This window comes from Ahaetulla prasina, chromosome 2 (assembly GCF_028640845.1).
Source record: "Ahaetulla prasina isolate Xishuangbanna chromosome 2, ASM2864084v1, whole genome shotgun sequence".
NCBI classification, from domain to species: Eukaryota; Metazoa; Chordata; class Lepidosauria; order Squamata; family Colubridae; genus Ahaetulla; species Ahaetulla prasina.
The window spans coordinates 44,697,240-44,723,060 of NC_080540.1; the positions used below are offsets into that span (position 1 = coordinate 44,697,240).

Below are 25,821 nucleotides of genomic sequence, written 5' to 3' on the forward strand. Positions count from 1 at the left end.
CAGAGAATGAGGTGGCTGGATGGAGTCACTGAAGCAGTAGGTGTGAATTTAAATGTACTCCAGAGGATGGTAGAGGACAGGAAGGCCTGGAGGAATGTTGTCCATGGGGTCGCAATGGGTCGGACATTGTCGTGTCCCACTCCTCCGCTGACGGCCGGGTCAGGGAAATCCGAATCAGGCGTGCCTCTGCAGCGCTGCCAAAGTCCTAGCAAAGTCCTCAGGGCAGGCAGGAGACCAGAAAGTGACTTCAGCAAGATATGTTTAGACTTTGCCTGACTCAGAGAATGCCAGAAAGCAGGTCCTTTATATAGGCTATGGGGTGTGGCTCTATGACTCAGCACTTATCCAGGCCTGCCCCTCCCTTCCTTCTGTTGCCTCTGTCTATCAAGTCTTCTGACGCGAGGGTCACTCCAGTCTGCAGCTGTTGGCAATTGACCTCCCTCAGGCTCACATGCTGTGGAGGAGGGGGAGGGGTCTAGTTGCTCCGTTTGCCTGGGCATGGAGCCAGAGCTGGGGGCTGGAGATACTTCCTCCTCTTCGGCCTGTCTGGGCATGGAGCCAGGGCTGGGGCCGGGAGGCATACTAGGACATTCCTCCGTGTTCGGAAGCATATAAGAAGGCCCCGGCTGTGGCGAGATCGGACGAGACACAACAGACATGACTTCGCAACTAACAACAACAACATTGTGGCCATTAATCAAGGACTATCTGTTAAGGCAGCAGACTAGAAACCAGGAGATGGGGAGTTCTAGTCCCACCTTGGGAATGGAGCCAGTTGGATTACTTTGGACCAGTCGGTCCATTGATGTTACCTAGCCAGATAACAAAATGTTTGAAAAGCAACCCTCAAGCTCGGAAAATGAACCTTCATCCCCATAACAGCAGTTCATTTAGTAACTGTTCAAAGTTACAACAGCACTGAAAAAAGTGACTTACAATCATTTTTTACAATTGTGATCATGTGATCAAAATTCAAACACTTTTCAACTGAATCATATTTTTGATGGCTACAAGGTCCATGGTCATGTGATTTCCCTTTTATGACCTCCTGACAAGCAAAGTCAATAAGCCAGATTCACTTAATAACCATGTTACTTACTTAACAACTGCAGTTATTCACTTAACCGCTGTGGCAAGAAAGGTCATAAAAAGGGGCCAAAACTCACTTAACAACTGTCTCACTTAGCAACATAAATTTTGAGCTCCACTGTGGTCATAAGTCGAGGACAATATGTATTATGTGACTTGTCACTAAGGGACGCAAGCCACTCTTTTTCACATCCCCTGAAATTCCAACTTGTACCCCCTAGGGATGTGGGCACCCCAGACTGGGCACCCGTTTCTATGTTCATTCTACTCCTCTGAGCTTCTTTGAGGATGTCCTGCCTGATCTGCGAAAAGTCCATTTTAAACAGCCAACCCGTTTATCTGGCTGACCTGCATTTCCCCTGTTTTCTTTGGCCTTGATGCACAATTTTCAGAAGATTTAGTTAGCTCTGTCATTGATGGCAAGCTGCACACTCAAAAGTTACAAATCAATTGCCCTGGTACATTCCTTGTTTATTGAAGCAATCAGAACCTCATCAATGTTACCTCTGCTTGATCCAAAATAAATGACAAGAGAGAAAGATTCAAAGTTAAGTAAAAACTAATGTATCATGTTACCCTTGCTAGCGTTTTTTAGAGTGTGGGGTATCATCCAGAAGGCTTTTCTCCCCTGAAAGTTTAGTCAGAATTTACATTAGATAATCTGAACTGACAGGCCTTCTGTTTACACTAAGACGTAACTGATTCGGCCCAGTAACTCATTTGAAAGGATTACTGAATTGACTCTCACATGACTTTAGTCTAACCAGTATTCTGCTTTATTGTATAATCACTTGCCAGACATACTGAGAAGCAAACATAAAGAAAGACCAGTTCCGTGGGGTTTCTTTTTACCCCTTTCAATAGATCATTAATAATAAGCAATGACTCCACTCAGGCTATGCAGAGGCCGAGGGGCTACGGCATTCAAAATAAAATAGACCTATGACTTTCTGTGGTTGTTGATCCTGCTTCTCTGACCAGTTTGCTCTTTTCTAGAAAAAATTATTACCTCAGATTAAGTCTGCAATTATAAAATATCAATAAAAGATTCAGATTTATTAACATGAGATAGAAAGTTTAACTATTCACTTATTAACCTTGGGGCTTTTAGAAGCCAACTCATTCACAGCATTTTCTGCCATTTCAAACTTAAGTTCCAGGCAATGGAAATTATGTATATTGTGTATATTGTGTAACATACACAGCATTGTTAATTTATTTTTCCAGGATAGCCATGTTATGTTTTGATGTTTTTGCTTCAACCAGCTGATGAAGTGGACTGTGATCTCTGAAAATTTAAATCAGGGGTATCAACTGGGCGCGATTGACTCAGGATGGCTGCACCTGCACCTCCCTCTTCAGCCTCAGTGGTGGGGCTCCTGCTGGACAGGGCTGCTGGTGCTGCTGCTGCAATGGGATGAGGTGAGGCAGGGAGTGGGGCAATGAAAAGGTTGAAGTGCTGTCCCGGTGCCTGGAAGCTGTACGGGTCTGGATGGGGAGAAACAGACTCAAGCTCAATCCCTCCAAGACAGAGTGGCTGTGGATGCCGGCATCCCGGTACAGTCAGCTGCATCTGCAGCTGACTGTTGGGGGCGAGTTAGTGGCCCCAAAGGAGGTGGTTCGCAACTTGGGCGTCCTCCTTTGGACGGCTGTCTTTTGATGAACACCTGGCGGCCGTCGCCAGGAGGGCCTTTTACCAGGTTCGCCTGGTTCGCCAGTTGCGTCCCTTCCTTGACCAGGATGCCTTATGCACGGTCACTCACGCTCTGGTTACGTCTAGGCTGGATTATTGCAATGCTCTCTACATGGGGCTGCCCTTGAGGTGCACCTGGAGGCTGCAGTTAGTCCAGAATGCCGCTGCGCGAGTAGTAACGGGAGCCGCTCGTGGCTCCCACGTGACATCGCTGCTCTGTAGCTTGCACTGGCTTCCTGTGGTCTTTCGGGTGCGCTTCAAGATTTTGGTAACTATCTTTAAAGCGCTCCATGGCTTAGGACCCGGGTACTTACGAGACCGCCTGCTGTTACCCTTTGCCTCCCATCGACCCGTACGCTCGCACAGAGAGGGTCTCCTCAGGGTGCCGTCCGCCAAACAGTGTCGGCTGGCGGCCCCCAGGAGTAGGGCCTTCTCTGTGGGGGCAGTGACGCTCTGGAACGAACTTCCCCCCAGCCTGCGTCAAGTGCCTGATCTTCGGACCTTCCGTCGTGAGCTCAAAACATATTTATTCATTAAAGCGGGACTGGCATAATTAGTGATGTATTTTAATTGGGTTTTAATATTTTTAACTTAAATTTTAATAATCAGCCTTTAAAATTTGCTCTTTTTAAATGTTGTTTTAAATTGTATATATCTTTGTTTTTATTCTGGCTGTACACCGCCCTGAGTCCTTTGGGAGAAGGGCGGTATAAAAATTTAATAAATAAATAAAATAAATAAATGGCCGAGCATGGCTTATCTGATGCCCTGGGCTCACATCCAGCTGGCTGTTCCTGCTGGCCAAAGGGCCAACAACTGCAGCTGCTGTGTGAACGTGCACATGCGTGTACATGTGCGCATGCGCAGCAGAGACCCAAACACCGGCTGGCCTGCGGGAGGTGCGGCATCCCAACACCGGCAGGGTGGCAAGAGGTAAGATCTTTTTCTTTCGTCAGCTTCTGTTTCATTGTTTGCAGGGAAACAGAAGCTCATGAAAGAAACGCCAGAGGTCTGACCTGGAACGATGGCTCGTGTGCCAGCAGAGAGGGCTCTGTGTGCCACCTCTGGCACGTGTACCATAGGTTCACCATCACGCACCTATAAGGTCCCTTCCAACTCTGTTAATCTGAGTACATTTGGAAAAAAAAAGCAGTAACCTAAAGCAAAGATTGACTATTGTCTGATATCTGAGAGGACTGTGGTAATGGATAGTAGGATGGTTAAAAGCTACATAGAAATAGGAGTAAGATTTGGTGGGGTTTTGAAGGTATTCTGATTTGTGCATTCTTTATACAAAAATATTTATGTTAAACCTATATTGGGGCTCATGTGGAAGGAGTGTTGCTATGATCTCATAGCATCACTGTTACTGATTATTGTAGAGAAGCACATTCTAATGTTATTATTTTAAGGAAACACTTGAACGTAATTTGCCCTTTTCAGAGGCAGCCTTATGCCATGCCATAATTCAGTCAAAACCTTGTTCTGAAATTTCATATGTTTCTAAAACGTAAAGTGAAAGCTTTTTTTTTTCTCTGAGGAGTGAACAATCCTAAATATTTGGAGTATGGATGAAAAAGTCAACCTCTAAAGTCACAACAAAGTCAGACTGAAGTAAGGATTCTGATTATGTAGGAAAAGGGTGGAATAAATGGTGTTATATTATATATTAAATATATATATTATATTTTCATTAATATAGCAGTCAATTCTCAACGAGGAAGCACACTTCATTGCCTGTCACAAAATGGTGGGCTGAAAATGAATAATGGGCCACTTACCTTTTGCTGTAGGAGTTCCAGGGCTTGAACAATCGTATATACAAGATATCTCCACAGTTTTATTTTCAAATTTGCACAAACTAAACATATTGACCTAGCTGGTGCCTTAGGTGCATTTTCTGTGTAGTTTATTACATTATCACTTATCACTGTGGTAACAGTACTTATAATTCAGGATGCTAAAGTATGAATACAGACATGCATATTGTGCAGCTTGGATGCAAATGAAAAAATGCAGCTTTGCCTATTAGTAGCAAAGAATGTAAAAAGAAGAACATGATTGGGGCATATAGCCCTAAATCAAAAATGCTCATCTCTGCTCTTAAATCACAGCCATCTTTTATTAAGCCATTGGCATAAGTACAACTATATTATTTTCTACAGCTCAGAAATCTGCATTCTAGCCAGCGAATCACATTTTCTCCACCTGAGCCACATACCAGTAGCATAAAGATAATCTACAATCAAATGTTTAATAATCAGCAGTTAAACATATGTTGTTGTATGTTCTAAAATAATATTGCCAAATATAGTCGCATCTCACAAATGAGGCTTTTGATGGATAGAAATCTATCAATTTTACTCTCCATGAGTTTTGATTTCCCCACCCTAGTTTTTAAGTTTTCTAATCTTATTTTTACATTTTTAGCGAAGATTGCTAAAATCTTTAGCAAAGAAGGTCTGAATGTATTTATACTTACAATTCTCATTCATCCAAATATATATAAGATATGGTGGGATTTTTTGACTATATATTCAAAGAGAATATATACCAATTCCTTCTCTTTTTTGTCACACATGTGTAGCTAAAACATAGCTTAGCTGGTTTAAATATTGATTTTCATCAATAATGTTTACATGTATTTCTCATAACTATACCAACATTGTTGATTCAGCCTTGGATACTTGCATATTGATTTCCTCTGTGGTGGTGAATGAACACAATAAAATCTTTCAATATATATCATATATACTCTATGATATATCTAAGCACACACACACATAACCTAATTTATGTTCAAATTTCTGATAAGACAATTACATTGCATAATTTGCATGAAAAGAAATACTGAAAAATATCTGGATTCCAACTTCTGGTAAGTTTAAAGAAATGAATTTAGATTGGTTCATAGTACAATATTAACTAAGCCAATCTCTTTCCCATCACTGCCTACAGTAAGTCTCAGTAAATTCCACAAAATTCAGTACTGGGAAATATCATTACCATTAATCCGAACAGAGATTGAAGATGCTGCATATAGATATCAACCTGAAAATCAAAGATACTACATGCAAATATTGGGAAACTTCAAGGCTTTTTACTTCTACTCAGGCACAAGCACCTCAAAATAAACAAGATATTAAGCTGTTAACAAAATTAATTTTAAAATACAAAAATAATTAAGCATACTTTTTTTCCAGAAACCAGTAACCTCCTTTCATATTTTATATTTTCCTAATGCAATTAAACTATTGTAATGTTAAGATTATAGAAAAATCTTATCTTAGGTATCAAAATTAAATTAGACTGGATTACTGTTATATATTTAGAACACCTTTATCTCATGAAGATCTTGATGAGGGACACCCATATATATTTTTTTAAATACCAGTTTTGCTTCCACATATTAACAACTTCTCCCTAATTATTGTTTAAGAAACTTCGTCTGTAATTCCCAAAACTTTGGAGTCACCTCCAAGAAATGTTCCTTTTAATTAGGATCCAGTAAAATGTTCCTTTTAATTAGGATCCTCGAGGCTGAGCTGTGCAGTTGGTTCCCATCTCTTGCGAAGAAGAGCCGCTGCAGTCTTGGCCATCATCCCTTAGAGAAGGTGCAGCTTCAGGCAGGTCCGTCAGCCTTATTGCCGCCTGCATTTGCTTTTCTAATTCCTCTATCAGTTCTCCCGAAACAGATGTAGACCGTAGAGAAAGCTTTGATTTTTCATTACTACCCTCCAGTGTCAAAGTTCCTGTGTCTCGCCTTAATCCATTATCGCCAATAAGTGGGGCTGTCCTCTCCTCTAGGAGTGTGCATTGTAAAGGATTTATTTTCCCATCTTCACCGTCTGAGGACTCTTGTTCATCCGAATCAGAGACTTCTGTCTCGTATGATGAAGTGCTGCCCGAGTCCTCGAATTCACTGGCATCTTCTTGGGAGGGAGGCGGCAGCTGCTGCTCAGAATCGCCTGCGTCAATCGCTTTTAACTCTTTCTCTTCCTCGTGTACCAGAAGAGCGGCTGTTTCCAGCTCATTTAATTCGAAACCCAAGTCCTCCTTTCTCAGCTCTGCTTTCTGCACGCATTCAGCGAGCGCTGCCAACTTCTTTGACCTGTGGAAGGGAAGATCCAAAAACATTTGGTGTTCTGAATGACGCGAATGCAAAAGTGACTAAACCAATGCAAATAATACACAAGACAATAAGTAACGTGAGCAGATTTTATCAACAGAGTATGAAGTATGCTTCTTGGGGTTTTTTTTTTGTCTGTCTGATTTATAAAAGCACCTTTCCCCTTAATTCCACGATTGCTAAAATTCCTCAGGAAATTCAGTACTGATGGGATGAAAGGGTTGGCAACAGTCTTCGGGTGTGTGTGTGTGTGTGTGTGTGTGTGTGTGTGTGTGTGTGTGTGTAAGGATTAATGACTGGAGACTCCTTTGACAGCTGCCCAATTGTTAGGCTTGGCAGTGGACAATGGGTGGAGGGGGTCAAGAAAGCTTTTCTTACTCTCTCCCTTCCCGTCATTCCTCTGATAAACAAATATCTCTGCAGACTAGATTTATTTTGTACTTGATGAGTTTATATAGCCACCCATCTCACACACATGCCTCTGGTTGGTGTACAAAGATAAAACACACACACACACACACACACACACACACACAGAGAGAATGAAATAACTAAAAAAAGCAGTAATAATACAATCCATTATTTTAAAAGCATACTTTACAGGATGATTCAAAACAGCAATACAGCCACTCTGCAGGCTCCAGACCCATTTTATTAGACCTCCCCCCAAACCTGGTGACAAAGTCATCACTTCAGGTCCTTCTGGAAAGCTGGCAAGGTTGGGGCCAGTCTGACCTCAGCGAGAAAGATGTTGCAGAGTATGGGTGCCACTCAGGGTTGAAATGCTCCTGCTTCAGACAGGATCGGTTGATCCGGTAGCGATGGCGGCGGGTGGTTCGGAGAACTGGTAGCAAAAATCCCAGGACCCCCCTGTCCATGCCCACCCAATCGTCTGGTTGCCCGCTTGCCCAATTGCTGCTTCTTTTAAAAAATGCTTTTAAAAGGTAACAAAAAAAGCTGAGCTGCCTGATCGCCAGAGACTTTTTTTTTAACTTTTAAAAGCATTTTTTTTTACAACCCATTCGGCTAAATAGGTTGTAAAAAAATGCTTTTAAAAGTAAAAAAAAAAAAGATTGCACACCACAATTGATCACCCCCCCTGCACGCTGTTCTACTTACCCCATGCCTCCTTTTGGTGTGCACTGCACGTGCATACCTCACATTTCATGCATGGTGTACACTGTGAATGCGCGTGTGCAGCGCGCAGCCAGTGAACCGGTAGTAAACTGGTTCAGATTTCACCACTGGTGCCACTGCAGAAAAGGCTCTCCTCTTGGATCCTCTCAGCAATACTCCTTCCTAGATGGGATCAGTAACATGCCCTTTGTGCTAAATCTGATGGGGCAGGTAGAAATAATTGGGGAGAGGCAGTCCCTCAAATAATCCAGCCCCATGCTATGTAGGGCTTTAGCAATAATTACCAGCACCATGACATGACCCCAGAAGCAAACTGCTAACAAATGAAGCTAGCAGAGCGGAGATGTAAAGTATACCGATCTAGATTCCCATATCATTCAATTTGTACCAGCTGGATTTCCAGATGCTCTTCAAGGCCAGTCCCATGTACATCATGTTACAGTAATACATGTGGAAGGTGACAAGGGCATGAGTGAATGAATGCAGGGTCTCCCGGTCTAGGAATAAGAACAAGTGGCATATGACCCAAAGTTGTGCAAAGTTCTTCCCAGCCATGATTGCCATTTGTTCAGCAAACATGAGTCATGAGTTCCATAAGGATTGCCAAATTGTGCACCGAGTCTGTCTGGAACAGTCCACCCCACCCAAAACTAAAGATGGTAAACTCTCAAGTGCTGGTGACCCTAAAAGCCGCCAGTATTGAGCTGAAGGCTCTTGACCCCTATCTAAATCCCCAAGTTGATACCAAGACAGAATATCAATAGCACTGCTTATTTCACCTGGTATGAAGTAAGCAATTTGAAGTGAAGTATGATGCATAATGATGATACCTCACACCATGGCTAAAGATGGCCTCTATCAATTGCTTCATGTAGATCAAGTGTCAGGGTTCTGACGGATGCCCTAATTAAATCATGAGCCTCGAACCAAGCTTCAAAAGAAATCCAGTTATTTATTAGGAGATTCATAGTGGCACGTTCCCAAGTGAAGCCAGCAATTTCATAGGTTGTAGAGACCACTCCCCTCCGGCCACTGTGGGTAACCCTGGGATACAGCCTTGAGTCTGGAACGTGCATCTGTCTTTGGCTGCTGTGCCGTTTCATCGGTTTCCCATCCCCCCTTTCTTATGGCAATGCGAGAGCAAGCCAGGATGCTTTGAGAGTTGACATCAGGGGTGTCAAACTCATGTTGTCACATTGTCATCATGTGATGTTTCCCCCTTTGCTGAACCTGGGATGGATGTGGCCAGCTCGTGACAAATCCAGCCTGTGGGCTGCGAGTTTGACACCCCTGATGTAGATGTTAAACAGGACAGAAGATCTCGGCTGTGTCAGGATAGTTAGGGGAATAAAATGTAAAGTACCACCCTCTCCCAATGCTCTTAATCAGGATCAATGATCAAGTCATATTTTCAGGATTAAAGGCAGTATCCCTCTGATGGTGGGTATTAGCTGAGAGAGGGTGTCTTCCGCATGTCCTAGCTGCAGAATTGCTGGCTAGCAGGTCTTTATAAAATGCTTTTGAGACTCTAGTCCTTGTATTAATTTATTTAATTATTTTTATTTATTGGATTTCTATGTTGTCCATCATAATCTGGTGACTCTGGACAATTTTTACAATATGGCAAAAGTTAAAAAGTGTTTAAAAAGTTAAAAAGCAAAAAAAAAATTAAAATAGAATAAAAATCTACAAACTAAAATTAAAAATCAAGGCGATGGTCAGCTTGGGGGAGCTTTTTCTCTATCTCATCAGTCACCTTCAATATAGCAGACTCCTGTCAGGTACCAGGCCAAAAGGCAAAGACACATTTTTAGGCTCTTCCAGAAAGCCATTAGTGTGGAGGGAAATCTCATCTCTGAGAGGAGACTATTCCAAAAGACTCTTCTCCTGCACCCCTCAAGTTGAAATTCTTTAGCTGATTGGAACTGAAGTGGGCCCTTTCCACTGGAATGAGTGAGGTAGGTTAATCCCATAGCACTTTCCCTGACATTTGCCCTTAAACCACATAGATAATAAAAGGCTGCATTGATTTTTAATCTGGAGAAATTCAACAAACTGCAAAGGTATTTCTAAAATATTAGGGGGAAAAGAGCCACCTCCCCACCCCAAATATTCTAAAATCACTTCCTGATACTATCCAGCAGCTTGTAAGACTTTATGTTACATCTATTTACGCATGATAGCCAACAACATTTTAAAAAAATATAAAATTAACATAACACTGAGATCAATTAACAATTACAAGCCTGATTAAGCAGATGCAGGTTTACAGATTTTCTGTTTCCTGAAAGGGTGAGAGGTAATTCTTGAATGCTCTGTTACCAAAAAGGTCAATATCACCACTTCAAATTATGCCTGAGAGGGTCTGGCAACAAATGCCCAACACCCTATTATACAAGCTTCACATGATTCCTGTAAATTCAGTGACAGATGAAGATCAAGTTGCATTTTCAGGGTGAATACAGCATATATGTTTCTTTCAGAAGAATGCATGGCTGTTTGAACTTTAATCCTAAATCAACTCTCTACTGACAATGACAGTCTTGTGTCTGGATTAAATGGTAGCTTGTTCTCCCTCATCCATGTGTTGCAGAGTTTAGACAATGCTTCCTTAAGTGTAGTTGGAAAGCAGAAACAGATCATTCCAAGTTCTGAATGATCACCCTTAGTGTTTCATGTAGCTATTGAATGTCAAGGAGGACAAGTTAGAACCTTGTGGGATATTAGAGGTCAGAAATCCAGGTTTATGTAGTAAATCTGCAGCAGTGTGCTCAATATCCAATCCTTCCTGACAATCCTGAAGGATAGTCATAACAACAAAAGTTGTGAGCAGTTTGGGAGAATTAGCAAGTCTGCATTTATCCCATCCAATTTCAACCAAGGCATCGAAGTACGTATCTTGGTTGAAAGCCCAGCTGAAATGGATCCAGATAGCACATTTAAGCACCTTTACTGGTGGATGCAATCTGTGCCAAGACCATTGTTCACTCAGCAAATGTAAACTGTGGTCTTCTTTACTTCCAACATCAACTTCCAATACCAAAAATTAACACAGGCTTTCCCTTTCCACATCAACTTGCCCAGCAGGCAATCTGGGCATATCTAATCGTCAGGGGGCAAAGGAAGGGAATGCATAAGAGCTGTGGTGGTGCAGTGGTTAGAATGCAGTATTGTAGGCTAATTCTGCTGACTGCTAGCAGTTCGATTCTCACAGGCTTAAAGTTGACTCAGCCTTCCAGTTTTCTGAGGTCAGTAAAAGGAGGACCCCGATTGCTGGGGGCAATATGCTGACTCTATAAACCGCTTAGAGTGGGATGGAAAGTACTATGAAGTGATATGTAAGTCCAAGTGCTATTGCTATTGCTATTAATGGCTGCTAGTGGTGGGAGATGGAATCTCAGGAATGCCAAAGAAAGGAAGAAAGATTTCATTGTAAATTAAAATTCTTCAGCCTTGCTTAAAAAGCACAGCGTAATTAGAGGACATGGAAATATGCTTCTTAAAGGCCCCCAAAGAAGAATGTTAATTTGTAATACTTTGGGCCAATGACATCTTTATTTTTGTGCATGCTTGGGAATGTACTTCCCCTTTTTCCTGTTTACATTTTTGGTCACATTCATTTCAGTCATGGCATTGCTTCAATTTGGTAAAAGCCTGTGAATACAGACACATACAAACTGTTCAAATTAAAAAAAAAGGTGCTTGCCTCTATATCACTCTCACTGGGTAGGAACAACACAGTCACAATTAGCATCCCTCCCTGTCAGCGTAGCATGAATGGTATGTTTGAAGGCATGCCGATTGTATAGATGAGCAGATGCAAGTGAGAATTGTTTCTTCTAGAATCTTTCCCCATTTTATAAAAGCCACCTGCTTGTTAAATAAAAAAAATGCATAGTCTGCACACTTATTTAAATGCATAGTCTGCACACCTTGTCTCTATAGCTAACTACAGTATGTCATACAGGAAAAAAATGTGTTAATTGGATTAAGGGAAACTAAACTAAATTTTTTATGTTTCATTTTTTTCTTAAAAGACTCTAGAGAATTCAATGCTATGTGATCCTTTTTAAATATTCTCACGTAGATAATATTTAGGGAATACAGAAGAACAAGGGCAGGTCCTTCAGCATAATTATCATTGTGATCTCCCCCCCAATTCTCCAGGTCTGCAGCAGCTGTTTCTCCAGGCTCTGGTTCCTCAGACTCTTTTAAGTGGCAGCATCAGGAATTTGAACCTAGCATGTGCTCTCCACACTTAGCTGCTGAGCTACCACCTTTCTCTTAATAGTCTTATAATTGGGGTTGAACATTCTGCTGGAACATGTTTTCAGAGGCTGCATTGCCCCCTGGAATGAAGGTAATTTAGAAAGGGCTGAGAACATTAAAAAGAAAAAAAAAAACCCACGCCATCCAGTTGTCTCCGTCCTTTCCACACACTTTTAAATAAAATTCCTTTAGGAGATTAAGAAATGCTCTCTGTGTTATACGGAGTAATTATCCCTCCTGGGAACTAGAATATAAAGATCTTTAAAATCATTCGGCTGAGAGAACAAGCACTTTTAACTTTTGCCTCACAGGAGTTGTGTATTACATTATCAGCTGCTCGCTCTGGTGTCACTGTGTCATGCCTCGCAGGTTAGTAGACTTTGGCAGAGGAAATGAAACCCAATCAGTTACAGCGGGATTTATTGCAGACCTGCTGTTGCAGGAAGTGGTGAAAAGTTGATTGATAGCCTGAGAAAAAAAAAACCTCTGCTGCAAAAACAAAATAAAACCGAACAAAAAACTACAACTAAAACAAAAAATGCCAGCATGTGTCTGCTATTCACGCCTGATTTCCTTTTCCTCCTTACTCTCAGTCTTGCTCATTTCATGCAGTACTATTGTTTTATTCTCTTCTTTGTCAAAAATATATTTATATACACAGAAGAACCCCACAAATCACCCAGAACATAATATACTTAACCGACCAACATTGTAGGCATTTTTTTATCGCTTAATTACATATGACAGGACAGCTGACTTCTCTTAATTATGGTCTCTATTTTAAACTATTCACCTCAAGATTTAATTAATATCTAACTTATTTATACTACCAGTCCTTTGGAACCAAAAAGCGAATACCAATGTCCCCAAAACCCCCTAGTGCCAACAAAAATATATTAACTCGTACCTGAGAGACTGATAAATGAAACAACCAGCATCTTAGCATAAGTCTGGATCGATAGCTTTTTCAATGTTTCCAAGCATTTCATGGTCCAGTAAATTGGAGCTGGCCCACAATTTTAATCCAAATCTACAATTAGGAGCTACTTAATGTAGGGCTGGCGTTTCGTATTCTTTGGTTATTCTAGAAATGGACTGATGTAAACCAGTGGTGGGTTCCCCCCAGTTCGGTCCGTTCTATAGAATCGGTAGTAAAACCGCCATGACGTCATCATGGGTGATCTGCGCATGCGTGTGCGCTCCAGCTGCGAACTGGTGGTAAAGGTAAGTGGAACCCACCTTTGATGTAAACTTGCTATTTGTCAGTTATCTACCTTTGACTATGGAAAAAAATAAACTTCCCCATGACATATATACTATTTAAGCTCCCTATAATCTTAAAGAAATATACAATAATTTTATTATTTATTAAATACTTTTTTGACACATTAAAAATCATTTAAAAATCAGTTGCAAATTCCTTTTAAAGAGAAGAAAAAATATTGGTGCTTTGCTGTAATTTTTCTGTTTCCTCAGCATTAAAGATGGAGAGCTATTCAAGTATTTAAACTCTAGTGTGCACAAAGAAACCTCGGAACAGCAGCCATTTCTTTCAAAAGACAAACATCCATGTTATCAGAATGAATATTACATATGTTTGGCTGACAGCCAGATCAGCAAACTTCATAACACCAGGAGCATTATAAGCACTTCACAATTCTGGCAAGGAGCCAGGCAAACGTATGACTCATTCAAACAAGACACTGGTGTTTATTTTTAAAGATACAGACATAATCCCTTGTCTTCCATTTGTGCTGCAAATCACAGTCCTGACATCTTATCAAAAGCAAGGATATAACATGCACTCTGCTCAGAAAACAAGCACAACAGGCAGAATTTCCTGTCACATGGGTACCTCCAACATATCTCTCTTTTCCTGACAAACAAGAGCAAGTAAAACAGGCCTTTTCAAACAAATTCAGCCACAAAGTCAAGAAGATGACAAGTACATGCCATCTGAGGAAGACAATGACATTATCAAGAACCATACTTGGACTATAATTTATGGGAAGGAGAAACCTTGCCTGAACAAACTTCAAGCTATTCAGGGGACTTCTTGCTGTTGTGCATATGAAGGAAGAAGCCTGGTTGAGTTGGACATAAATCCTGGTGATTACAGGAGCACATCTGTGTAGTTCTCTTCACAATAGGTGGGGCTGATTTGGCATGGCTTTTCTCTGGAAATATTTTTCAGTTTCCTGGTCTAGTCATTCCAGCATATATATTCCCTAGATAAATAGTAGGGTATAAAGCTAAAGTTCACCTTACTAGCTTTATAATTTAAAACAAATGGAAAAATTATCTTTCTGGAAGCAAAAACATGCTCTTAGACACAGATCTTCAGCTGCGCTTTTAACACTGTTCTTTTTGTCCTTTAAGCATTTTTTCTAAATTAGAAGAATTTGTTTCTTGCTCCTAATCATTTGCGTTAGTTTCTGTCTCTACTTTCCTGTCCACCTCAACCTTCCCCATCCAGTAGATCCTTTCTTTGAAGAAATCTTCCATCTCCATCTTATCCAACCTCCATGCTTTCTCCTGAGCAGTGCAGATATCATTTTTCTTGAAAGAAACCAGGAATAGACCCATTCAAAGTAATTCCACTACAATTTCATTACTATCACCACAAAAAATAAATTTCTTTGCAGATTTTTTTTCCTTAAATGAAGACAAGCATGTAGCCAAAACCCACTGTGCATATGTTTCATTTATCAGAAAAAGAAAAATAGTGATTTGATACGAGAGAAGACTTAAAACAAAATTCACATAATTGTGATTCAGGTGCTTGGCAATTGGCTCACACTTACAATATTTGCAGCATCCTATGGCAACATTATGGCCATTTGTGACCCTCATTGCTGGTTTATGACAAGCAAAGTCAGTGGGGAAGCCAGGAGGAAGTCACAAATGGCAATCATGTGATGTCATGCTTAACAACTGTGTGGGATTGAATTGACAACAGCAACCAGAACTGCTACACTGACTTTCATAAGTTGCTGTGGTCATATCACATTGTTTTTTTATGACTATGTCACTAAGCAAGACCTCCCAGTCCCAATTACCTACTTTAAACGATGACTATTTATGCTGTAAACTGTATTTTAATGGCAACAGATGTATAGAAATATTATGGTGTACCTACATAGAAAAAAAACATTGGTTGCATGCTGGGTGATAGTATTCCATCATCACTGAGAATGTCTGTTACCCAAACCATATGCCATGAACTCACAGGGTGAGAGCTACAGTAGGCCTTTTCTAGATTATAGATAATTGCGTTGATTCAATTTTGCCATTCAATGTTGATGTATTCCAGTGTTTGCTGTCAAGCTTTAAAATACTAACTAGCACTTGTACTATACCAAGAAGCCTATTGACAACTAAAGTAGTAACTTTAGAATTGGTGTTATTCTTGCTTAACTGGACTGATCCATCAGGAGTCTAGTAGCTGCAGCTTGCACCAACTGTTCAATAGCTTCTAGGTCATCTCCAAAATAGCCCCACATTGCACTAATTTATTATTTATTTTATTTATTTTATTATTCATATTTCTATACCGCCCTTCTACTGAAGGACTCAGGGCGGTTTACAGCCATATTAAAACCATTTCTACAAATATTAAAATAAGATAAAATAAAATATTTAAATTTGGCTGACACTATAAAACCTATCTAAAACTCCCAATTAAAACTCCCAATTAAAACTATCAGGCCAGTCCTGCTCGATGAAACAGCCATGTTTTCAGCTCGCGTCGAAAACTCCGGAGATCGGGGAGTTGGCGCATGCCTGATGGTAGTTCGTTCCAGAGGGTTGGAGCCCCCACAGAGAAGGCCCTCCCCCTGGGGGTCGCCAGCCGGCATTGTCTAGCCGATGGCACCCGGAGGAGGCCTACCCTATGGGAGCGCAATGGTCGCTAGGAGGCCGTCAGTTGCAGTAGGCGGTCCCGTAAGTAACCAGGTCCCATGCCATGAAGCGCTTTGAAGATGGTGACCAGTACCTTGAATTGCACCCGGAAGATCACCGGAAGCCAGTGCAGCCTATGCAGGAGTGGTGTTATATGGGAGCCTCGATCTGCTCCCTCTATCACCCGCGCGGCCGCATTCTGGACCAGCTGAAGCCTCCGGGTGCTCTTCAAGGGAAGCCCCATGTAGAGAGCGTTACAGTAGTCCAGACGGGAGGTGACAAGGGCATGGGTGACCGTGCATAGGGCATCCCGGTCTAAGAAGGGACGCAACTGGCGTATCAGGCGGACCTGATAGAAAGCTCCTCTGGCGACGGCCGTCGTTTGTTCTTCCAACGACAGCCGTGCATCCAGAAGAACGCCCAGATTGCAGACCTTCGCCGTCGGGGCCAGTGACTCGCCTCCCACAGTCAGCGATGGAATCAGCTGATTATACCAGGATGCTGGTATAATCAAGTCTGATGGTGGTCAGATCATTAGTTACATTGTCAAGACTACTTGGCCCTAGCTGAAGCTGGACAAAGCCTGCCCTGCCCATGGCTTTCACCTGCTATTTAAGAAGGAAAGCCAAATTTAGGAGAATCTCCTAGTCATGAACCAACTCTGTCGAGGGCAGCCTCATGTTATCCAGAGTATCTTTTGTAGTAAATGTTATAAAATCACCACAATATCTATGGATGACAAGCAAATCATAGAGAAATTGTAGGGGCTTCAACACTGGAGGTTTTCAAGAAAAGTCTAGACCAGGGGTCGGCAAACTTAAACACTCAGAGAGCCAGAAAGCCCCCAGTTCAATTCTAGAGCCAACTGGAAGTCCAGTTCCCCCACCATAGAATCTCCTCCTAGTGTGGTGTCGTCTTTCCTCTGCCAACCAGAAGTCCGGTTCCCCCACCATAGAGTATCCTCCTAGCACGGCATCCTATTTCCTCTACCTGTCCTAACCAAAAGCCCTATCAATTGTGGAGGTGATTGGCGACAGGGAGCTGCAGCAGAGGGATGAAAGAGCCACATGTGGCTCCAGAGCCGCAGATTGCTGACCCCTGGTTTAGACTCCCCCCCCTGTCTGAAATGATATAGGGTATCCTGCTTGAGGAGGGGGTTGGATTAAAAGACCTACAAGGTCCCTTTCAGCTCTATTCTGGTTGAATTCTATCCGAGTTGTACTAATCAGAATTGTACTGCCCACTGTAGGATTTTAAAAGCATCTTGGTTCAGGCTGAGGTTACAATAAATAGATAGATAGATAGATAGCTGGGTTTTTTAATGATATGTCAACCACACTATGAATGATCTTCCCCAGAAATTTCTAGTAAGTATTAAATAATATGGGAGTTGAATAATATGGGGAGAAAGCACCAAACATCATTAAACCCTATACTGGGGTTTCCAGAAGTTTCAGTGCTATTCCCTGCTATGACAACGGACTTAGAATGCTTGAATTAGCAGTGGTAGTATTGTAAAACAACGCCCACAACCTGCAATTCTTGTAGACCTGGGGTGTCCAAACTTGGCAACTTTTAAGACTTGTGGACTTCAACTCCCAGAATTCCTCAGCCAGTTTTGCTTTTTGGGAGTTGAAGTCCACAAGTCTTAAAGTTGCCAAGTTTGGACACCTCTGTTGTAGACATTCTAGAAGGATTGAGACTGTCAAACACCACTGAGAGAACTAATAGGAGAAGAAAGAGTGTACTTCATCTGTTGAAGTACAGATAGAACCAACCAGAATCACAAATTCAGCTCGTGTCCTATGACCAGATCCAAATCTTCACTGGACAGAATCTAGGGAATCTGTTTTCTCTAACCACTTTGCTGCCATCTTTTCAACTACTTTTGTAAGAAAGGGAAGTTTGGAAACGGGGCAAAGGATGCCATAAGCACTTGCCTTCTTTAAGAAGGCGTGATCAAATGTCTTACAGACCTGAGGAGTACGGAGGGTGCAGAAATCAAGATCTATTACAGAAGAGTGTCTTGAGCCCAAGGGAGGAGGGTTGTGAGAAAGAGATTTCAGCCATTCTTCCATCTTAAAAATTGTGAGGGAGAATTACTTTGGTAGGTTTTCAAGATTCTGTTACATTATGCTGCTGGCAGTAAAAGTCCTTCCAGAAATCCATGTAGTCTTGATTTGCGAAGCTTGATAATGAAGTAGTATTACAGCCTCATCATTGACTATCTCCTGGTGCCAGCTGCTTGCACCTCTCCAGTATCCAAAAGCTCCTTACCTCTCGCTTGGATTATTGTAATGCTCTCTACATGGGGCTCCCCTTGAGGTGCACTCGGAGGCTTCAGTTAGTCCAGAACTAGCTCCCACGTAACACCGCTCCTGCGCAGACTGCACTGGCTACCTGTGGCCTTTCGAGTGCACTTTAAGGTTTTGGTTATGACCTTTAAAGCGCTCCATGGCTTAGGGCCTGGGTACTTACGGGACCGCCTGCTGTTACCGCATGCCTCCCACCGACCCGTACGCTCTCACAGAGAGGGACTTCTCAGGGTGCCGTCCGCCAAGCAATGTCGGCTGGCGGCCCCCAGGGGAAGGTCCTTCTCTGTGGGGGCTCCCACACTCTGGAACGAGCTTCCCCCGGGTTTACGCCAAATACCTGACCTTCGGACCTTCCGTCGCGAACTGAAGACACATCTTTTCATTCGCGCGGGGCTGGCTTAAATTTTATCGATTTTAAATTTTTATTAATAATTTTAAATGGGGTTTTAGTTTATTATATATTTTAAACTTTTTAGGCTAATTATAAAATAAGTTTTTTAATTTGCATTTTAAATTGTACATTGTATTGCCTGTTTTATTTTTGCCTGTACACCGCCCTGAGTCCTTCGGGAGAAGGGCGGTATAAAAATAATAATAATAATAATAATAATAATAATAATAATAATAATAATAATAATAATAATAATAATAATAATAATAAAAAAAAAAGAGAGAAGAGAGTCTTATTTCAGCCTGCAGGTGGCAGAATTCAAAGCATAGAGAACCCTGTTCAAGCTCAAGATTCTGCCCAACTGGATTATGAACAACTTTACCAAGAAACCTGAAAAAAAAATCCTTTATACCAGGGGTGAAATGTAAAATTTGTTACTACGGGTTCTGTGGGCATGGCTTGGTGGGGGTGTGTGTTAATATGACTGGGTGGGCGTGGCCAACTTTTTTTTTTTAACTTTTAAGAGCATTTCTTCTACAACCTCTTCGTAAAAAATGCTTTTAAAAGCCTGTGATGATCAGGCAACTCATCTGGGATCACCAGAGGAAAAAAAGCTTTTAAAGGGTTCTGAAGATCTCAGCTGAGTTGCCTGATCACCAGAACCTTTTAAAAGCATTTTTTTAACAATCTGTTTGGCCGAAGAGCTTGTAGGAAACACACTTTTAAAGGGTTCTGACGATCCCAGGTGAGCTGCGCGATCATCAGAGGCTTTTTTTTTTTTACTTTTAAAAGCATTTTTTCGGCTGAAGAAAAAATGCTTTTAAAATTTAAAAAAAAAACCTCTGATGATCGCGCAGCTCAGCTGGGGCGGGGGAGGGGACAGGACAGAAGGATTTTTGCTACCGGTTCTCCAAACCACCCGCCGCCATCGCTACAGGATCAAGCGATCTGGTCCGAACCAGGAGCATTTCACCCTTGCTTTATACCTATGTTTTATCCCAAAATCTTCTCTAAAAGATCCAGATCGCTCTCAACAAGGCTGCAAGTGGACATCAGCAGTTAATTAAGTATCTGTATACCTACAGTAAGCTCTGTGCTTTTATCATTACTATGTCAGAGTGCTGAGTTCTTAACCAGCATTCAGTCATGTCAACTTCTAGTTTTCTCATGGATTTTTAAGTCCCTTATTTCATCACAGCAGTTAAATAAACCAAGGGGCTGCTTGGGATTGACAGCAGTCTCATCGGTTCAGTCTCATATAGTCCTTTGGTTGTCTTCCCATTCCTGAGAGCTCTCAGGCATGAGATGGAATTGCCCTCCAAATACATGCAGAAGAGTAAGGGAAAACTAATGAAGTTTGTTTTCTCTAGTGCCAGTCTCCTTTACCTCTTAAACTTTTCCATGAATGGAAGAAGCCCTTCTATTTGCAAAGGGGCATTATAGATCTAGCCAACATCTTAACTGTTTCTAAATATGTCTTGTTTTCTTTTTGAGACAACAGATGAAAAACCTTCTAAAATACCCTTTTACCATGAGATGCAAAAATAACAAATCTATCTAGATTAATGAAAGGTCTGCAATTCTTTTGCTGTAACCCATGGAATACTTTTGGTTAGAGATACAATAGTATGTCTCTATTGGACCGGTATAGGTTTAAGAACAGGAAGTCCAATTTTTGGAGACCCAAATAAATATGAACAGTCCCTGAAAAAACATTTACATTATCTCTCTTCATTCATAATGAGTTATTATGATCTTGCAACCTATTTTTTGTTTCTCTGTTGCCTGACTACTACTGATAGTGCAGGCAAACACATGCTATAAGAGTACAAAATAAACTGAGGGAGGAAGTGGGCTGCCTTTTTTAGCAGGAACCGATTTATGCTTTTTAATATAGCTTTACTTTCAAACTATTGTTATTCTGCTTGAGCTCTGCTGATGACTGCATTTGCTTTATTTACAACAAAAGAATTTTAGAAGCATACCCATGAATTTATAGAGATTTACTAATTAGTCAGGAATCCTCAGATCTTTTTTAAATCTGCACTGATATTAATATGAAAATTGAAAACTTAACTACAGATAGTCCTTGTTTAGCAATCACAGTTGGGACTGGCAACTCAGTCTTTAAGTAAAGTGGTCACTAAGTGAAACTATGACTGTACTTATTATCTTAGTTCAGGCTTCCTGTTATGTATTCATGTTTGTACCTTTAAATATTTGAGCGGGAAATCAGCACGTTGCTGATTGGACGAAGCCTCCAGCAGAACTGTATAAAAGGAGAGGTTTTTCCCCCAGCCTGTTGCTGGGTTCACCCTATATTAAAGAGCTGTTGTCACTACCCTGGTCTCCAGCCTCGTTACTTCCAGAACTTAACATTGGCGACGAAGGTGGGATCTCGAGGCTAAGGAGAACCAGAACCGAGCTGAAGCACGATGGGCCGAACCCAGCAAACTCAGGGCAGAAAAGCGGAGATGGCCAGTTACACTCCGCCCGCACCGTTTGACCCGGCTAAGAGAAATGGGGAGCGTATATGACCCGTTTGAAAGCTTTCTAAAGCCAACGAACTGCAAGGAGTTCCAGATAACCGAAAAGGGCTTATTTCTTAAGCCACTGTGGTCGGAGGTCATTGATATCGCGGAAGCCCTGGCAGAGCCAACGCCGTTGCAGTCGGTGTCGTGGCCAACTCTACAGACTTTACTAAAAACCACGCCGCTGCGCCGTCCAAATCGTGCGGCGGTTTGAATTCGGAGGCGAAGGCAGATGGAGGCGAATCCGCCGGTGACTACATGGCCGCCCTAAGAAAAGCGTCCAAGGACTGCGGATACGCGACCTGGGCGAGGTGCTCCTCGAGCAACTCATCCGAGGTCAAAGACATCCGTTTGCGGCGGCGGCTGCTAGCAAAGAGCAACCTAACGCTGGCCACGCTCTGGGCGAAGCCAGAGCACATGAAATGTCCACCCAAGCGGCAGAGACACTGCAGAAGCCGGTCCCACAAAGGCGGCGAAGGCAACTCCGGTGCACCAGGAGGAGGTTCAGACCGAATCCGGCGGTGAAGATGAGGAAGGGTCTGCCGAACCGAGAAAGCGACAAAGGGGACCGAGGCGAATCACGGAAGCTGCGGGGTCAACACCAGCGCCAACGCTGCAAGTTTAAGGGCGCGACATGTCGGTGTGGGAAGAAAGGGCACCTAGCTCAAGTTTGTCGGCGGCCCAACCTTCCGCCGAAAATTCAAATCGGCCAATCAGGCGCGGAATCGGCAAGGCGACCGCGATTGGCTCAAACAAAAAGCGCGGATTCAACCAAACAACTGTGGTCATAGGCGCGCCTCGACCAAAGTGGAGAAGAAGATCTTCACCAAACCAAAAATAGAGAGTCGGTGCCGGCTTGAAGTAGACACGGGATCAGCGATCACCATCATGTCCTGGGACACTTTGGCGAAGTCGCTGCCGTCCGTCGCGGCGCCACCTGCAAGCACAACGGCTACGAGTCCACGACTACCAGGGAATCGCATCCCTGTTCGAGGACCACCTCCGTCCGAGTCGAGTCGGTCCACACAAGAAGACCCTGCCCATCACGATCGTCGAAGGAACTCTGCCCAGTCTGTTGGGACTAGACTGGTTTCGTGCCCTGGGCATGGGGTGACTGGCATCTACAGAAGTGACTGTAACCTGAAAGACATTCTCTTTAACGAGTTCGAAGATGTCTTCAAGGACTGCCTGGGCAAGTACAAGGGACCCCTATTTCCTTCAACTTAGACCCCAGGTAGCCCCATTAGGCTTAAGGCGAGGAGAGTCCCTTTTGCCCTAAAACCAAAAATCGATAAGGAGCTGGATAAGCTCATAAATCAGGGATTTTGGTGCCAGTCGATCACGCAAAGTGGGAGGCGCCAATCGTCACCCAATAAAGCCGGACGGGTCAATTAGAATTTGCGCTGACTACAAGGCGGCGCTTAACAAAGCCTTACAGAAAAGCGCTTACCGGTTCCGTGGTGCAACACTTATTGCACTCTTTGGGGCAAGGGCAAGTCTTTGCAAAGTTAGACTTGGCCCAAGCCTACCAACAACTGCCCGTGAGCGCCCGCACAGCGAAGCCCAAGCGATTGTAACGCACAGGGGGCCTTCAAGTGCACCGATTGCAATTTGGGGTCAGTGTGGCACCAGGGCTGTTCCAAAACCTAATGGAACGACTACTGCAGGGGCTCCCAGGGTAGTTCCCTACTTGATGATGTCCTAATTTCAGGGAAAACATGGAGGAATTGGGGAGGCGTTTAAGAAAGGTTTTGGGCATTTTCGGACAGCGGATTAAAAGTCAAGGCAAACAAATGCCAGATAGGGGTCGAATCCGTCGATTTCTTGGGCTACGGATAGACAAGAAAGAATTCACCCTACTGAGAGCAAGGTTAAGGCAATTAGGAAGGCTCCAGCGCCCAAAAACAAAGCAGAGCTGCAGGCATTCCTGGGGTTGGTGAATTTTTACGCGGTCTTTTTAAAGAACAAAGCAACCGTTCTTGGAACCGCTGCATAGGCTCTTAGGAAAAATACTGTTTGGTCTTGGGAAAGTCGGAAAATAGGGCTTTTGAAGCAGTAAAGAACCTGCTCTCAAGTGATAGCCTGCTCATCCAATATCACAACTCATTACCCTAGTGCTGGTTTGCGATGCCTCCCTTATGGGGTGGGGCTGTACTCAGCCATAGACTTCAAAGCGGCACAGAAGCCCCTATAGCTTTTACTCTAGAGCGATGTCCTCCCAGAGAGGAATTACAGCCAATTAGATAAAGAAGCACTAGCCATTGTGTCGGGGGTTAAAAAATTCCACGAATATGTCTTTGGGCAGGATTTTGAAATCGTGACTGACCACAGACCGCTACTAGGAATACTGGCTGGCGACCGCCCAACGCCTGTGGCACTTTCGCCACGCTTGACCCGATGGACTATATTCTTAGCCGCTTATTCGTACAAGCTGCAGCATCGACCAGGAAAGAAGTGGGGCATGCGGACGCGTTAAGCAGATGCCCACTACCAGGGGCGACCGAAGACCCCACTCCGGGGCGCCCATCCTGCTTATTGACTCTTTGGACTCTGGCCCAGTCACATCTAAGGAAGTGGCTCGGGCATCATACCGGGACATTGTGTTAAGGACTGTACTCGGTTGGGTACAGAGAGGGTGGCCCGCTGCGCGGGCGAGCAGTTCAAGAATTTGTTAAAAAGCGAGATGAGCTCTCGGCTCAAGGGGTGCCTGTTATGGGGTGATCGTGTAATAATTCCTGATAAATTAAGGGAAAGGTATTGGACCTCCTCCACGAGGTCACCCAGGGATCGTAAGGATGAAGGGTTAGCTAGAAGCTATGTGGTGGCCACTCATGGGCGCAGAGATTGCTGAGAGGGTAGGGAAATGCCAGGCTTGCCAAGAGTCCAGACCTCTACCCCAACGGCCCCAGTCAGGAATGGGAAGAGCCCCAAGGGCCCTGGTCAAGAATCCACATTGATTTTGCTGGCCCTTTCCACGGCCAAACGTTCCTAGTGGTTGTTGATGCATTCTCTAAATGGTTGGAGATCATACTCATGAAATCCACTACGGCCGAAGCAGTAATCGCAGCCCTCGCCACCTATTGCAACTCACGGGTTGCGGACACTCTGGTGTCCGACAATGAGCCGCAATTCACGGCAGCCCAGTTTGAAGAATACCTGGCAGAGGAGGGCATCCGACATGCCCTCTCTGCGCCTTTCCACCCTGCGTCGAATGGCCTTGCAGGCGTTCCGTCCGGGCGCTAAGGAGGCGTGTCAGGCTCAAGCCAGGTGACTGGCAAACAAAGATAGATTTCTTTCTGGCCGTCAGCACAGAACCCCAAGCACGGCCACGGGAAAAGCCCAGCCGAATTGTTGATGGGACGGAAACTCCGGTGCCCACTTGACCGTTTGAATCCCATTACACACCAGAGGGTTACAAGGGGAACTAGAAAAACAAGGAAATGAGCATAGGCGACCGGGTGTGGGCCCGAAACTATGGGGCGGCCCTAGTTGGCTCGCAGGACAAATAATAAAGATAACCGGCCCAAAATCGTATTTGGTAGAGCTACAAGACAACCGAGTGTGGGCGCCACATAGATCAGATAAGGAAGCGAATAACTGATCAAACCGAACCAAATGAAACAGATCATGACCAATACCAATTTGAATTCACAGCTGACAATGACCGGGGGCGCAAGACTTAGCTGAGGTCCCAGAGTTCCAGCGGCGCCATCAGGTTCGAGGAAACAGCAGGAAAATTACAAAAGTAATCCAAGGCGGATGGCCAAGAAAAGAGTCTGCCAATAATCCGGGCCCGTTGGCCCAGAGAAAGAGCTGGGAGGAGAAAACAGCCCCTCCGACCAGCTCAAAACACCACCCAGAACTGAACCGCGCAGGTCTGAAAGAACTAGGAGGTTATTTGCGTGACTACGTCGAAAAATAACATGTAAATAAATATGTAAATAGAGGCAAAGTGTTTTCTGGGAGGGGAGGAGTGTTATGTATTCATGTTTGTACCTTTAAATATTTGTGCGGGAAATCAGCACGTTGCTGATTGGGAAACCTCAACAGAACTGTATAAAAGGAGGTTTTCCCCTAGCCTGTTGCTGGGTTCACCCTATATTAAAGAGCTGTTGTCACTACCCTGGTCTCCAGCCTCGTTACTTCCAGAACTTAACACTTCCTTTGTTTTACAGACCTACAAAGGTTGTACATTCAAGGATTGTCTATAAATTTAATTTTTTATCCTTGACATAACCGTGAACAGTTGTTAAACAAGGGTTACTTGTATTTTCCCCATCAAAACCCATGGAAAAAATAACATGTAAATAAATATGTAAATAGAGGCAAAGTGTTTTCTGGGAGGGAGGTGTTATGTATTCATGTTT

At 43.2% G+C, this 25,821-nt stretch overlaps 1 protein-coding gene across 5 annotated transcripts in view; it reads right to left on the bottom strand.

Moving 5' to 3' along the window:
- SHQ1 (SHQ1, H/ACA ribonucleoprotein assembly factor) overlaps positions 1 to 25,821 on the bottom strand; it is a 144,963-nt gene that overhangs the window by 37,546 nt on the left and 81,596 nt on the right. For 4 of the 5 annotated variants that reach the window (XM_058173942.1, XM_058173944.1, XM_058173941.1 and 1 more), the window contains one exon: positions 5,655 to 6,893. The exons of the other annotated variant lie outside the window; for it this stretch is intronic. In XM_058173942.1, coding sequence (XP_058029925.1) covers positions 6,308 to 6,893 — 586 coding nt within the window. In that variant the 3' untranslated portion in view covers positions 5,655 to 6,307. Of the gene's footprint in view, positions 1 to 5,654; positions 6,894 to 25,821 lie in introns of those variants that run through there. 5 annotated transcript variants of the gene reach the window in all.